The following is a 13,992-nucleotide window of genomic DNA, read 5'->3' as shown; positions in this document are numbered from 1 at the left end:
ATACTCTCACAGGTACAGTGGGCCAAATGGCCTCCTTTTGTGCTGTATAATTCTGCAATTCTAGTTAGTTAAATGTTTTCAAAATATGCACTTCCAATTTTAGTATATATTCTGCAAAGCAAGCACAGATGTTTAGATCTGTTCTCAGTTAGATGAGCACTTATTTCCAGCTCAATAAGAGATGGCTGGTGTAGGAGGTTTGAAAAATGTTACACTAGTGGAGCATATGGTGCTCCTTTGAGGTTGGGCTAAGGTAGATTGTTGTGGCAAAGAAGAGGAAGTTACTGGATGGTAGCAGTCGGTGTCTGAAGTGTTCTATTCCCCAGCATTAGCATTCTTCACCTCAATGAAATTAAATTAAATTTTAATATAGTTTCAGAATTCTTGGGCTGAATTTCGTTGAGCTCCTGATGTCGGGCTCTGCGGGGGGTGGTACACGGAAGGTCGTAGTGGCAGCGGCCCGCCAAGGAGCCCGACCCCAGGATTGCCAGGCCCGGCCTTCCCTGCGGCAGTGAGGCTCCATGACAGCCCCCCCGCCGCTCAGTGACGGGACCCAACTTTAAATATTTAAGTAAAGGAAATGAATACATTTAAATACCATTCACCGCAATCTTACTGGCTGTCCAGGATCTTCCGTGTGATGGGTGGCACCCACATGCCTTCACTTTCCCGTCCAGGGAAAGCTGGCACCACCAAGGTGTGGAAGGAGGAACTTAGGATTTTTAGGGAAGTGGGGGCGGGGGGTGGGGGGAAGCAGGATCAACTCTGCATTTCAACTGTGGTGGGGGGGAGGAATGACCTCTGCACTTTGGGCGGTTTGGGAGGGGTGGAGAGGTCAAATCTTCAATGTATGTGTTCTGTGGGTGTGGGGGGGGGGAACGGAGCAGCCATTTATTTCCTTTATATTGGGAGGGGGGTACAGGTCAGAAATGTATTTACAGTGTACTGGGGGGTTGGTACGGGGTTCAACTCTGAGGCCGCCCCCGCCATGTGATTGGTGGGTGGGGGGGACATCTCGCCCTACACTTTTAACTGAGCCATTGTGCACTAGATCGTGGTGATGTGGCGGCACGTAGCCCGTGCATGCGGGCCGTCATTTTTTTCACAAAATAGAATTCAGCCTCTTATTTCTGAGTACTTCCTGCTGTTTAGCACATTAGTGCAAAGAGGGGTATATGGTAGACCATTATGAAGTTAAAAACAAGCCACTGTGCTCAAGTAAGCCTTTCTATGCATTTAGAATACTTCAATGCAAGCAGTATAAACATAAATTACTTCAGGGTGTGGAATTAAATATAATTCAATATTCACAAATTCAGATCAGTGTAATACCTTCTGTAAAGTTTGTTATGTGTTTTTTTTTATGTGAGCAAAGCCCACCAGCAACATTACACTCAGACGTAGGTTTTAAAAGATGGATGCGAATTCATCCAGTTTACAGAAACAGCTATTGATGGATCACAATGTAATTGTTTAAGCTACCCCAGCCATGCCCTTGCTACAGGACAGTCTCTCACCTTGTTCATTGATCTGTAATGAAGCAGACCCTTGATCCACAATGAGATAAAAACAGAGTACAGAAGGAGACTCGACATCCGATCTGAAATTATATTAATCAGGAAAATATTCTTCAAGGAACAAAGAAATTTTACTAAATCATGCAGAGGATGATAAGCTGCCATTCTGCCTGGGACAAATTTACCAGAGGTGACTAATGCGATTGCAGAAGCTGCATTCAGGTGTCTGGCTAAGGGAAACTAACATATTTTCCTTTTTTATTCTTGCCAGTTTCCCCCTCCTTTTTTGATAATATCCCTAAGTTATTTACTGTCCTTGGTTGATAAGGCTGGGCCTTAACACCATTTTCCAGGCCTCTAACAATACAGCTCTATGACTGGTCATTAGAAAGTGTGCAAAAGTCATTTAAGATGCTGACTCTCCCATTCCTCCTCACTTCTTATGAGAAGAATTTGGCTTTTGCTTGATCTTTGGCTCTCCATGGTGGCACAGCTCAGAACTAATCCCTGCTGCGTGCTGAATTGTGGAAATTAACCTATATCTTACCATCACAGAATTTACCACTATTCAACTGCATCAGCTCAATTTTGGGGTCATTTTCTGAGTTCAATCTGCCTTGCCACTGGCTACACTAGTAATGCCAATCACACCGTCTCAGAAATTAGGAGAAAAGCTCTTAAAAATCAAGAGATTTGATATAAAAATCATGAGTTGCTATTTTTTCAAACATAAGCCAATATAGATTGACAGTTGGTTTATAAACCTCATTAGTGGCTTATTTAATCTCTAACAAGTCATATGAAGCTACACCCAGTCCCACAGTTTACCTATTGTTATAAATGCAGACCCAGAGTGTGATGCTCAAAGATCCTTGATCTTCACACAGACCTCTCTCTCCCCATTTAATTTTCTTTCTGCTTCCATTCCAAATTCAGGCTGATTCACATTCCATAAGGAAGGAAATCGAGTTCTATTATTTTAAATTTATTAGTTCTGCAATTTTGATCATCGGAGTGAACTCTGTGCATTGGCTTCCTAGATTAACGTTTCTAAAACTGTTTCCCTTATCCTGTCAGCTGATTCGTAGAAACAGATTTTCGTAGACCCATGACTCTATTGTTGAGATACAGTAGTAGATTTTACAGTGTAAACACACAAAGCCACGGTACAGGTGTCACTCTCTTATCACGAGAACTGCAAAAGCAAGAAATATAAAAGCACGTATAGTTGTTAATGGGGACCTCATGACAGCATCAAGATTCAGGACAAATTAGGTTTTCAGTGCTATTGGGTCTCCAAATTATGGGTCACTTAAACGAAATGCCATCAATGACTCTCCACCCCAGCATTATAAATCATCCTAAAAACAGAAAGCCATAAAGCAGATAGAAATAATATTGGCATGAACATGCTTCAACATCTAATTGTCTAGAAACTAAAATAATTATTTTCCTTGTGTTTTGATAAATAATTTGGTTGGAAAATCATATTTGGTATTTCACCATTTTAATTGATAAAAGTGAAGTCAATTTAAATGAACTTCACCATAAAAAATGATTTATAGATCCGTATCATAAAATCTTCTGTTATATATTGTCATGCAGGCCCCCACCTGCCAAGAATGAGAGACATTAATTTCGCCACATGAACATTGATTTTTAAACTGATAGTGGAGTAAAGAAATAACTTGTTTTTTTAAAAAAACACCAGACCCTTGACTGTAAAGATATTTGCATAGTTACAGACAGTACTTGGAAAGGACAAAAGGGCCACTCCCTGCTCCAATTTAATCCACAATGGACTTTTGATTAACAGAGGTTGAAGGTGGAGAAGCTGGCATTCCAGGTTAACTGCTAAAATGGCCGAATACACAAACAGATGTGGTCAGACCAGTTTAGTCACATGACTAACTGGCTGTTGGGAGTTTTTTGAATTTGACCTTGCCACGACAATTTGAACTCAGAAAGCTGTTTGCTCCTGGACTGAAAAGCCCTCTCTCCTGTCTGCTCTCATCTTGCTCTCACCAGCTTTGGAATCTGTTGAAGACATATGAACTCCAAGAGAGAAAAGTCTTCTCCAGTGAACAAGGTTTAAGAAGAATACTGGGCCCCAATGAAAAGCCAGAGTTACGTACAAGCAAGAACTACCTACAAAAGGACGACAGTGAGCTCGAAGCACCATAACAAGAAAGTCTTCTGATATTGCCTCAAACCTCTCTTTTTTTTCTTCTGCGCTTTTCTGTCTCTAATTGCATGTGCGTATTGCGTATGCGTGCTAGAGTGGAGCGCGGCATGTATTCATAGGCGTTAACCGAATTAGAGTTTAAGTTTAAGTTTCAATAAATTTCACTTTTCTTTAAACCTAAGAAGTCCTGTTTGTGCTCATTTCTTTGCCTTATAATTGGAAAGTGGTCAACAAAGGGGGAGCTCAAAACACGGTGTGTTTAAAATTAAAACCCTGTTACAATAAGACCAGGTGAAGGCTGAGAGAGACCCCGAGACACCTTTCTCACCTGATCATAACAATATGCTTTTACTTAATGTGAATGCAACATGTGCTGTCATATTATGCATATGCTATACAAAAGTTGGGGTGGGAAAATTTATAAACGATTCAGTAATTGTAATGCTGCAGTTGCTTATATGATTAGTGTGTGCTGTGCCTTTAACAAAACTGGGACATTTACCTCTTTAAATGTGATGAGTTCGGTTTTAGAGCAAGCAGTCAGGGTCTGAGCACAAAATTTAAAAAACGGCAGTGGCAATTTTGGGGCTTCACAGAGCTGTTCGCTGTAACCAAGTCACCAGTCAGCAGAGAGTCAGCAACCCAGTCCCAATCTAGTTCCCCGAGCAGCAATCAAAAGGAAATTGTTGGAAAATGCTTTCCAATTTAAAGCCTTCAGAAGTTAATTAAATATTTTCTAAGAAATCTCCCACCTGAAAGCAATTACTCATATTCGTGTGAGTAGAAGACTTGTTTCCCAAGGACATAGCAGCCTGTGAAAAATCCCGAGACTTCAGACCCCTCTCTTGAGATAGGCTTAAATTTACTGAAGTTGGCATTTCTGTTACACGTATTAGGCAATGATTAGCCAGAGCCCATTATTTTCTATCCATTCCTTTTAATAGATAGAAGATTGAAGGCATCACTTCCACGGTTGCCCAATATAAGCAGCCAGGGTTAGGCTGCCCACCTGCACCACAAACATGGAAAATCGAACAAGCAGCCTTGCTTATCCAAGCTCTAATTTTACTTTTTAACATTAAATCAATGCACATTGTTAATGAAATATCACATTATTTACAATTTATTTTTGCAGAAAATCAGGAGACTCAAGAACCTCAAGCTTTTCAGTCTAGCGCAGGAATACATCCAGATAGTTCCCCGAGTCATCCGACCTTTGTGAATGACAATGAGATACAAACTACAATAAACCACAGCAAGCAGTGTGTATTGGAGAACACAAGGCAAAAGACATTTAAGCATGCTCCACTTGTCCCTGATGCTCAGATCCATGAAGTTTTCCCTGATGTCTCTCCATCAAAGAAGTCACAAGCACTGAATCACAATCCTGAACTGTGAGTGTAAAGATATAATCGTAGTAAAATGTTCTGTTTAGACATAGACTGGGACTTACAGTGGGACAATTTGTATGCACAAGGGAGTTTACTGAAGTACTTCAGGAATCTTTTTCTTAAACAAGTGAGGGAACCCACAAGATGGAAGGCAACATTGTATTTTCTGCCAAGTATTGAAGAAAGAGTAATAAGCTAAGTTGAACTAAGGGAGTTGTTGATGTCCAGTGACTATATAGTTGTTAATTTTAAGGTCAAAATGAGCACTGAACAGGTGATTAAAACAGTAGGAGATGGTGACTGATGACAGAAAGTGAATTACTAAATCTTTATTTTGTTACTGTTTTAACCATTGAAAGATGGGATAGATGTGCTTGGGTTGAGAAAGGTGTCTAAAGGTGAAGGTAGACCTAGAAATCCTTAGTATCACAAAGGAAGGCACAGTAGAAAGGTTAAGAAAGTGTAAGATAAACAAGGTTTCACAATCAGACTATTTCAATCTAAGTATATAGGTGTAATTAACTAAGGAGATTGCAAATATTTTCCTCACAGTTGGGGGGGGGGGGTTGGAGTGGGGGTGCAGGTATCGGTGGGGAAGGTAGCTAAGTTGTTACAGCCATTGTATTCAGTGTTCAAAGATGGTCAAGGAAGCAAATAAAATGTTGGGTTGAATATTAGGGATGTTGCATATAAGTCAACGGTGGTGTTGAAGTTGAACCTGGCCTCAGTGAGGCTATATCTAGAGTACAGTGTGCAGTTTCAGGAAAGATGTAAAATTATTGGATGGAATTCAGAGGAGGACTATGGACCAGATTCCTGAATTAAGAATTTAAGAGAAAAGATTAATTATCATGAGATTTTAGTCTGTGGAATGAAGGAAGATGAGGAAGGGACTTGTTAGAGAGTGTTAAATTTTCATAATTTAGATCCAGCAAGGTTCTTCTATCAGTCACAGGATTCTAGGACCCGGGACACAATTTAAAGTTAAGGGCATTAAAGGAAAGAAGAAATTTATGCAGCTTTTTTAAAATTTCAAGTTATAGATTTGTGGAACTGATTTATGGAACTGAAAAATTATCACATTTACAGATCGCAGACAGATTAACATGTTTTGAGTAAATAATTGCTAGAAACATTAATATAAAGATATCTGATTGGCTGACAATGATGTCAATGAGTAGCCATCCAAGTTCAGTTCTTTAAATTAATGCATTTGAAGTTAATCTATACTTCATGCCATAAAAACACTGTGATGTGCATTACACCAATTTTATCTGATAGTTTTTAACTATTCCACATGACATTCAAGACAGTCTTACAAAATGTTGCATGCTTCGTTCTCTGTACGCAAAAGCAACATGTTGAACTTTACACTGCATGTGCCCATGTCGAACTTGGATATGTCCTTCAGAGAAGCATCCAATCAAAAAGGTAAGATTTATTACAAAAATAGTCAGGTTTTTAAACAGGAAGCATGCTTAGATCTTGGCTAAAAGCAACAGTTAACAATTGACCTCTTCTCTCAGCTAATGTGAAGAGTTTCCAGCAACGGTTTATACTCAAAGCTTTGAATCAGGGACCCACACTTTCAAACATTTTTATACCATTTCGTCTTCACTATCCGTCCCCACAATGCTTCAAAGCTAATTCTCTTCATACCTTGTCCATCATTCACTCCTGCTTTAATTTCCTTTCAGTTTGCTGATTTTTGTTATTCTCTTAGTCTGCCTGCTTTGTCATAGATCATATTCCCTCTAATGATTTTTTTTCACAAGACCTCGCTCTCTCATGATTTTTATTCTCTCTCAGTATGGAGCACTCCACTGTATACAGTTGTCAGCATAAAGACTTTGAAGCGCATTGGGACATCCTGAGGTTGTGAAAGGTGTTCTATAATTGCAAGTTCTTTCTTCTTCTCCTGTTCCACAAGCTGCTTTGGACAACAATGTCAACATAATCAGCTGCAGGTCATTCCACTTCTGTAAAATATCCAAATCAAAACTTTGAACTGTGATATAAACTGATTACACATGTTGATGAGATGCATTATGTGGCAAAGTATTTCATGTTCCAACAACTCTTTGTGTAAAGAGATTTCTCCTAACTCACTCTCTTCATGACAATGTTACATTAATGACCCCTTGTTGCTGACTCCCAACCAGAAGAGTTGTTTTCCACATTCATCCTAAGAAATTGAGAGGATTAAGTCGCTGCATACCTATAGTGACTAGGAGACCTGACATTGTTTGGAATCAGCAACTAGCTTAATGTGTTGCTACACCAAGCACTGGTTCCAATATAGTTACAATGGCACTAACTGGAGAAGAAAAAAACAAGAGAATAATGACAGAGGAGAAATTCTGTGACTGTGAAATAATATAGCAGCAGTGGCAATGACCATCACCAACACCTCACTTGAACGGATGTTTAGTTTGTGCCCAACATGATGGGGCACTGCAATTTTACAGATTGCAGGATTTCCTAATGTCTAAGTCACTGATTGCACCAACGTAGTCACTTGTGTGCACCCAATAATCCCCCTAACTTTTATCAAATGGAGATTCCACTCTCTCATTTTGACCAGTGGCATAGCATCATGCAAGAAGACCTCTTTCTCTGACAGTGAAATCCTTCATCATCCTGGATCAAAATCATGGAATTCCCTACAAAACACTATTATGGAAGTACCAATACAACAGGACAGCAGCAGTTCAAGAAGAGATAACACCAGTTTCTCAGGGCAACTAGGAATGCTTAGTGCTTCTTTTCACTAGACTTCCCATTTTGCAGCAGTACCTTTTATAGATCAAACTGACTGAATGTGGCATGTCGTGGGTTACATTGTCAATCTTCAGCGTTCCTGTGACATAGAAATATGCAGGTTATTTAGCAAATGCTTTAAGATATCAAGGTTTTGCATCAAAAGATGAAAGTTAAATGCAATACAATTTGAATTCCAGGGCTTGAAATCCACAAAATAAAACAGTATAGCAACATTTCAAAGCAAGAGGATTTTTGATTCTTTGGAGGCCAATGTATGATAACACCACAAAGAATTGCAGCAGAATCACATGATAGTATATGGGCTCTTTACATACAAAATGGAAGAGCTGCCTCGAATTGGGGAATCAATCAAAAATTATTTGGTTATTGATGCCCTGGAGCCCGCCAGCCACACTGCCCTGCAACAAGTACCACAGCCCATTTTCTCTCCTCCCCTCACCTCCTTGTCCCCCTTCCCCACCAATCCAAGGCAGCAGCAACAGGAATGCTGCTGTCAGCCTGTTTAAAACTTTAAAGCAGTCTACCTCTTTGACAAGGTTGACCACACTTCCTTCTTCAATGCCCCTCCACTGCTGTCCAGCTGGGTGGGACTACACTTGCCTGGTTCCATTCGTATGTATCTAACTGAATCCAGAGTATCACTCGCAATGGCTTCTCTTCCTGCTCACGCACATTACCTTTGGTGTCTCCCAAGGATCTATCCTTGGCCCCCTCCTATTTCTCATCTACATGCTGCCCCTTGGCGACATCATCATCCGGAAGCACAGTATTAGTTTTCACATGTACGTTGATGACACCCAGCTCTATCTCACCACCGCCTCTCTTGACTGTTGCTAAATTATCAGACTTCTTGGGCTGAATTTTATTCTCCTCTGGAAGGCGGGTTTTTAGGTGGATGGGGAGGTGGAGATTCGGCGTGGAATCACCCGCCACAGAACTTGATACTGCAATGTTGCGTTCCGATTCTGTCGGAGGCAGCGAAGTGCCATGGTGGCACTTCCACACCACCGCGACGGTATTGGCATTTACATATGTTAAACACTCTTTAGCATATATCTGAATCTAATTAATAGCGATCTCACCAGGCATTCACAGTCTTGTGTTGAGCTTGCAGCACTCACTTGCCTTCAGATTCGCATCTTTAAAAAGCTGGCGGCACTGAGGCGAGAGTCATCGGTGACTTGAAAGGGTAATTTACTTTGCCGCTGTTATCTAAGGGAAGTGGTTGGTTGCAAGAACTCGGCAACTGCATTGTATGTGGGCGAGGTGGGGGGGTGCGGTGGGGGTTGGCAGACCAATGAGTGTCAGTGGGTCTTTCTTAAGCGTTGTGTGTGCTGCTGCGTGATACATCCCCTGCAACAGCAGCTGGACTGGAGGCAGGTTGCTGATCATGATGCCCCTTGGCTTGGGATGACTTCGGCGGGCGTCCTCTGGGTGCCCAAGGCTTGGAGGGCCCCGGCTGCCTGAAGTGTTCCTGCACTGGTGTGGGAGTGCACTCAGGCTTTGCGGCTGCTAGAGCTTGGCTCACTGGCAGAGGGGATGAAGAGCCGGTGTGCACACTTGAATCACCGGGGGGAGACCTGAGATGTTGAGCGCATCCTCTCCTCTTCCCTCTCAAGGCTCCTTGGAGCCTCCTGCTCACCGGAGAAGGACTAGTAGCTGGAACATTCTCCAGCTTCCTGCTCCTCCCTCACCCTGCCACTGCTGAGTGAACCTCACGGCCAAGACGAGGGTTTGCAGGTCATGGCACGTCTGTGGAATGTGGCTCTCCAAGAGGGTCACCAACATCTCAATAGATGAAGCCATACAAACATATGCCTGGGACATGGCAGCAGTCATTACATGGATGGACTTCCCCACTGTCCGCTCAAGGCTACACATGGCCTCTGGCATCTCCGCCAGATGTTCCCTTACCTCTCCCTGCAACTCCAGCATGCCCTGACCGAAACCAGAGGCTCATCATCAGCCTGGGGCTCAGTTTGAGCCTGGTCACCCACAGTCTTCTGACTGTCAGAGGCCTCAACTATCTCAGCCTCAGCCATCTGCTCGGGCATATGTGTCATTTTCTCACCAGATTGTGCCCCTGATTATAAAGCTGAGTGGATTCCCACCGAGGTGAAAGTATCTGCGCTGGTGGAAGGTGCAGGAGAGTCATGAGAGTCCTCCGAGTGCTCCGTGTCCTCAGAGGTTGTCATCAGTCTCTTGGGGTCTTTGGTCTCCTGCTAATGGTGACCTGCAAAATACAATGTAAACAACATATATATGGGTTAGGCTATACATATCCCATTAAGGACAGCATGTCAGAGCTAACTCACCATTACTATTGCATTTTTATCTGATCGGCAATAATCAATCTCATGCGCTGAGACCCTGAGCTCCATGTCTGAGATGGCGCATCCTCTTTGGCTCCCGGCTAGTTGCAGTGCCTCCTCTTTGGCTTGACTTAAAGGACACAGGTCAGGCACTCAGCCACCAGTCCTGGCCGCTTCCCTCCTGTTATGGGCCCTCTTCTCCTTAAAGAGGAATGATGCAGATATTGAACATTGCCAAACTTCAACATCACGGTTCTACTAACATGGGTGCTTCTTCAACACCTGGGTAATGCTTTGTCTGGCATACTGACTCAATCTGTCATGGGTCTAACTTGCTGTAAGATATTAACAAGAGAGACTTGATTCACGTATGCAGCCAGTCATCTACCATAAATCTGCAATGACCTCCCTGTCTTTGAAATGGCAGTGGCACTCGTGACAAACTGTGCAGTGACAACCAGATCACACCAAGCAATTTTGGAACGTGCCACTTACTTTTGCTGTATGCAGGAGGTCATTGACCCTTTCCCTACACAGAACCCAGTTTCATTGGGTGACCCCATGGCTACTAACCTCCTCAGCGATCTCTGTCCAGGCTTTCTTGGTCAGGCGGGAGGACCTCTTCTTGCCATCCCTGGGGAAAAGGACCTCCCGCCTTTCCTTTGCAGCCTGGAGGAGAATAAGCAAGAAGGCATTACTGAACCATGGGGCCAACCTTGCTCAGACCTCTGACATGATCAGAAAGATGCCCAGTAGGGCAGCTTACTGAGTTTTAACTTTTTGGAACAGCACAGAACTGTTGCTTCAGTGAGCTTCTATAGAATGCAGGGAGACAGTGAATGCAGGGCTGGCAGGCTTTTAAAGATGGCACCAGCACCAGGTCCTACATCAGGTGACGCCATGAACAGCGTTTTCATTACCATGCCCATGCGATTGATCTGTTATGCAAAATGGCCGCCCGCCGTGTAATCGCAGCAGTGCGGCCAATCACGGGACAAGCGGGAGTGTCGCGATTTTGTGCATCTGCTACCGCTCCCGGTGGCATGATCATAAAATTCAGCCCCTTATCTGACAGCCAGTACTGCATGAGTAGAAATTCCCTCCATTTAAATATTGGGAAGACTGAAGCCATTGTTTTCGGTCTCTGCTCCAAACTCTGTTCCCTAGCTATTCACTCCATCCTGCTCCCTGGCAATAGTCTGAGATTAAACCAGTCTGTTCACAACCTAGGTGTCACATTTGACCCCGAGATGAGCTTCTGACCTCATATTCATGCCATCATTAAGACTGCCTTTTTTCCACCTCTGAGGCATTGCCTGACATCACCTCTGTCTCAGCTCATCTGCTGCTGAAAGCCTCATTCATGCCTTCGTTACCTCCAGACTTGACCATTCCAGCACACTCCTGGCTAGTCTACCACATTCTACCCTCCATAAATTTGAGATCATGCAAAACGCTGCTGGCTGTGTCTTAAATCACACCAAGTCACATTCCCCTATCTTCCCTGTGCTCGTTGAATAACATTAGCTCCCGGTCAAGCAACGTCTTAATTTTAAAATTGTCATCTTAGTTTTCAAATCCTTCCTTGGCTTCACCCTTCCCTATCTCTATAATCTCCTCCAGCCCCACAGCCCTCCCAGATATCTGCGCTCCTCTAATTCTGGCCTCTTGAGCATCCCTGATTTTAATCGCTCCACAATTGGTGGCCACACTTTCAGTTGCCTATAGAATCATAGAATTATTACAGCACAGATGGAGGTGTCTTGGTGTGATTTAAGACACAGCCATTTGGCCCATTGTGTTGCTGGTAAGAGTAACTCACCTCATCCCACTCCCATGCCTTTTCCCTGTAGTCCTACAAATATTTTCTGTTCAGATAATTATCCAGTTCACTTTTGAAGGCCTCAATTGAATCTGCCTTCAACATATTCTCAGGCAGTACATTCCAGATCCAAACCACTCACTGCGTAAAAAAGCTTTTCATCATGTCACTGTGTTTCTTTTGCCAATCACCTTAAATCGGTGTCTTCTGGTTCTGGATGCTTCGGCCAATGGGAACAATTTCTCCCCATCTACTCTGTCCAGACCACTCATGATTTTGAACACCTCTATCACATCTCCCCTTAATCTTCTCTTCTCCAAGGAGAACAGACCCAGTTTCTCCAACCTATCCACGTAACTGAAGCTCCTCATCCCTGGAACCATTCCTGTGAATCTTTTCTGCACCCTCTCTAATGCCTGAACCTCTTTCCGAAAGTGTGGTGCTCAGAACTGGACACAATACTCCAGCTGAGTCCGAATCAGTGTTTGATACAGGTTCACCATAACTTCCTTGCTTTTATACTCTGTACCCCTATTTATAAATCTCAGGCTCCCATTTGCTTTATTAACCGCTTTCTCAACCTGCCGTGCAATCTTCAATGATTTGTACACATAGACTGCCAGGTCCTCTGCTCATGCACCTCTTTAGCATTGTACACTTTAATTTATATTGCCTCTCCTCATTCTTCCTACCAAAATGAATCACTTCACACTTTTTTTGCATTAAATTTCATCTTCCACTTGTTGGCCCATTCCACCAGCCTGTCGAGATCCTCTTGAAGTTTATCACTATCCTCCTCACAGTTCACAATATTTCCAAATTTTGTACCATCCACAAATTTTAAAATTGCTCCCTGTACACTCAAGTCTATGCCATTAATATATATAAGGAAAAGCAAGTGTCCCAACACCGACCCCTCGGGAACCCTACTATATACATTCCTCCAGTCTGAAAAACAGCTGTTCACAACTACTCTCTGTTTCTTGTCACTCAGCCAATTTTGTATCCATGCTGTTACTGTCTTGTTTACAAGAGTGTAACATTTGTAGTTCTCCAGTCTGGCACCACACCTGTATCTAAGGAGGATTGGAAGATTATGGCCAGTGCCTCCACAAGTTTTAGCCTTACTTTGCTAAATAATCCTGGATGCATCTCGTCCAGTTCTGGTGACTTATCAACATTCAGCCTATCTAATACCTCCAATGTTTAGCCCATCCAGTGTCTCAACTACCTCCTCCTTCACCATGACTTGGGCAACATCTTCTTCCTTGGTAAAGACAGATGCAAAGTACTCATTTAGTACCTCAGCCATGCCCCCTGCCTCCATGCGTAAATCCCCTTTTAAGTCCCTAATGGTCCCACTCCTTTTACCACCCTTTTACTATTTATGTGCCTATAGGAGACTTTTAGATTCCCTTTTATGTGAGCCATGAGTCTCTTATGTTCTCTGTTTGCTTCTCTTCTGTTCTTTTTCACTTACCTGCTGAACCTTCTATATTCAGCCTGGTTCTCAATTGTATTATCCACCTGACATCTATCATATGCACCCTGTTTCTGCTTCATCCTACTCTCTATCTCTTCCGTCATCCAGTGCGCTCCAGATCTGTTTTCCTTACCTTTACCTCTCGTGGAAATGTACCTTGACTGTACCCAAGCTATCTCCTTTTTAAAAGCAGCCCATTGTTCAGTTACAGTTACTTCCAATCTGTGATTTCAATTTACTTGGGCCAGATCCATTCTCACTCCATTGAAGTTGGCCTTTCCCCAGTTAATTATCTTTACTCTGGATTGCTCTTTGTCATTTTCCATAGATAACCTAAAATTTATGATGCCATGGTCACTGTCCTCTAAATGTCCCCCTACTGTCACTTGATTCATCTGACCCACCTCATTCCCCAGAACCAGATCCAACAATGCCTCCTTCCTCAGTGGACTGGAAACATACTGATGTAGCAAATTCTCCTGAACACACTCTAGAAAC

General features: G+C 42.8%; 1 protein-coding gene across 8 annotated transcripts in view; it reads left to right on the top strand.

Moving 5' to 3' along the window:
• Window positions 1-13,992, top strand: part of LOC137375621 (myotilin-like) — a 132,552-nt gene that overhangs the window by 43,362 nt on the left and 75,198 nt on the right. For all 8 annotated transcript variants that reach the window (XM_068043005.1, XM_068043003.1, XM_068043002.1 and 5 more), the window contains one exon: window positions 4,838-5,096. In XM_068043005.1, the coding sequence (XP_067899106.1) occupies window positions 4,838-5,096 (259 nt within the window). The remainder of the gene's footprint in view (window positions 1-4,837; window positions 5,097-13,992) is intronic.

The sequence above is a fragment of the Heterodontus francisci genome, chromosome 12 (assembly GCF_036365525.1).
Source record: "Heterodontus francisci isolate sHetFra1 chromosome 12, sHetFra1.hap1, whole genome shotgun sequence".
NCBI classification, from domain to species: domain Eukaryota; kingdom Metazoa; phylum Chordata; class Chondrichthyes; order Heterodontiformes; family Heterodontidae; genus Heterodontus; species Heterodontus francisci.
Note: the sequence above shows the minus strand (reverse complement) of the source record. Positions and strands in the feature narration are given on the sequence as shown.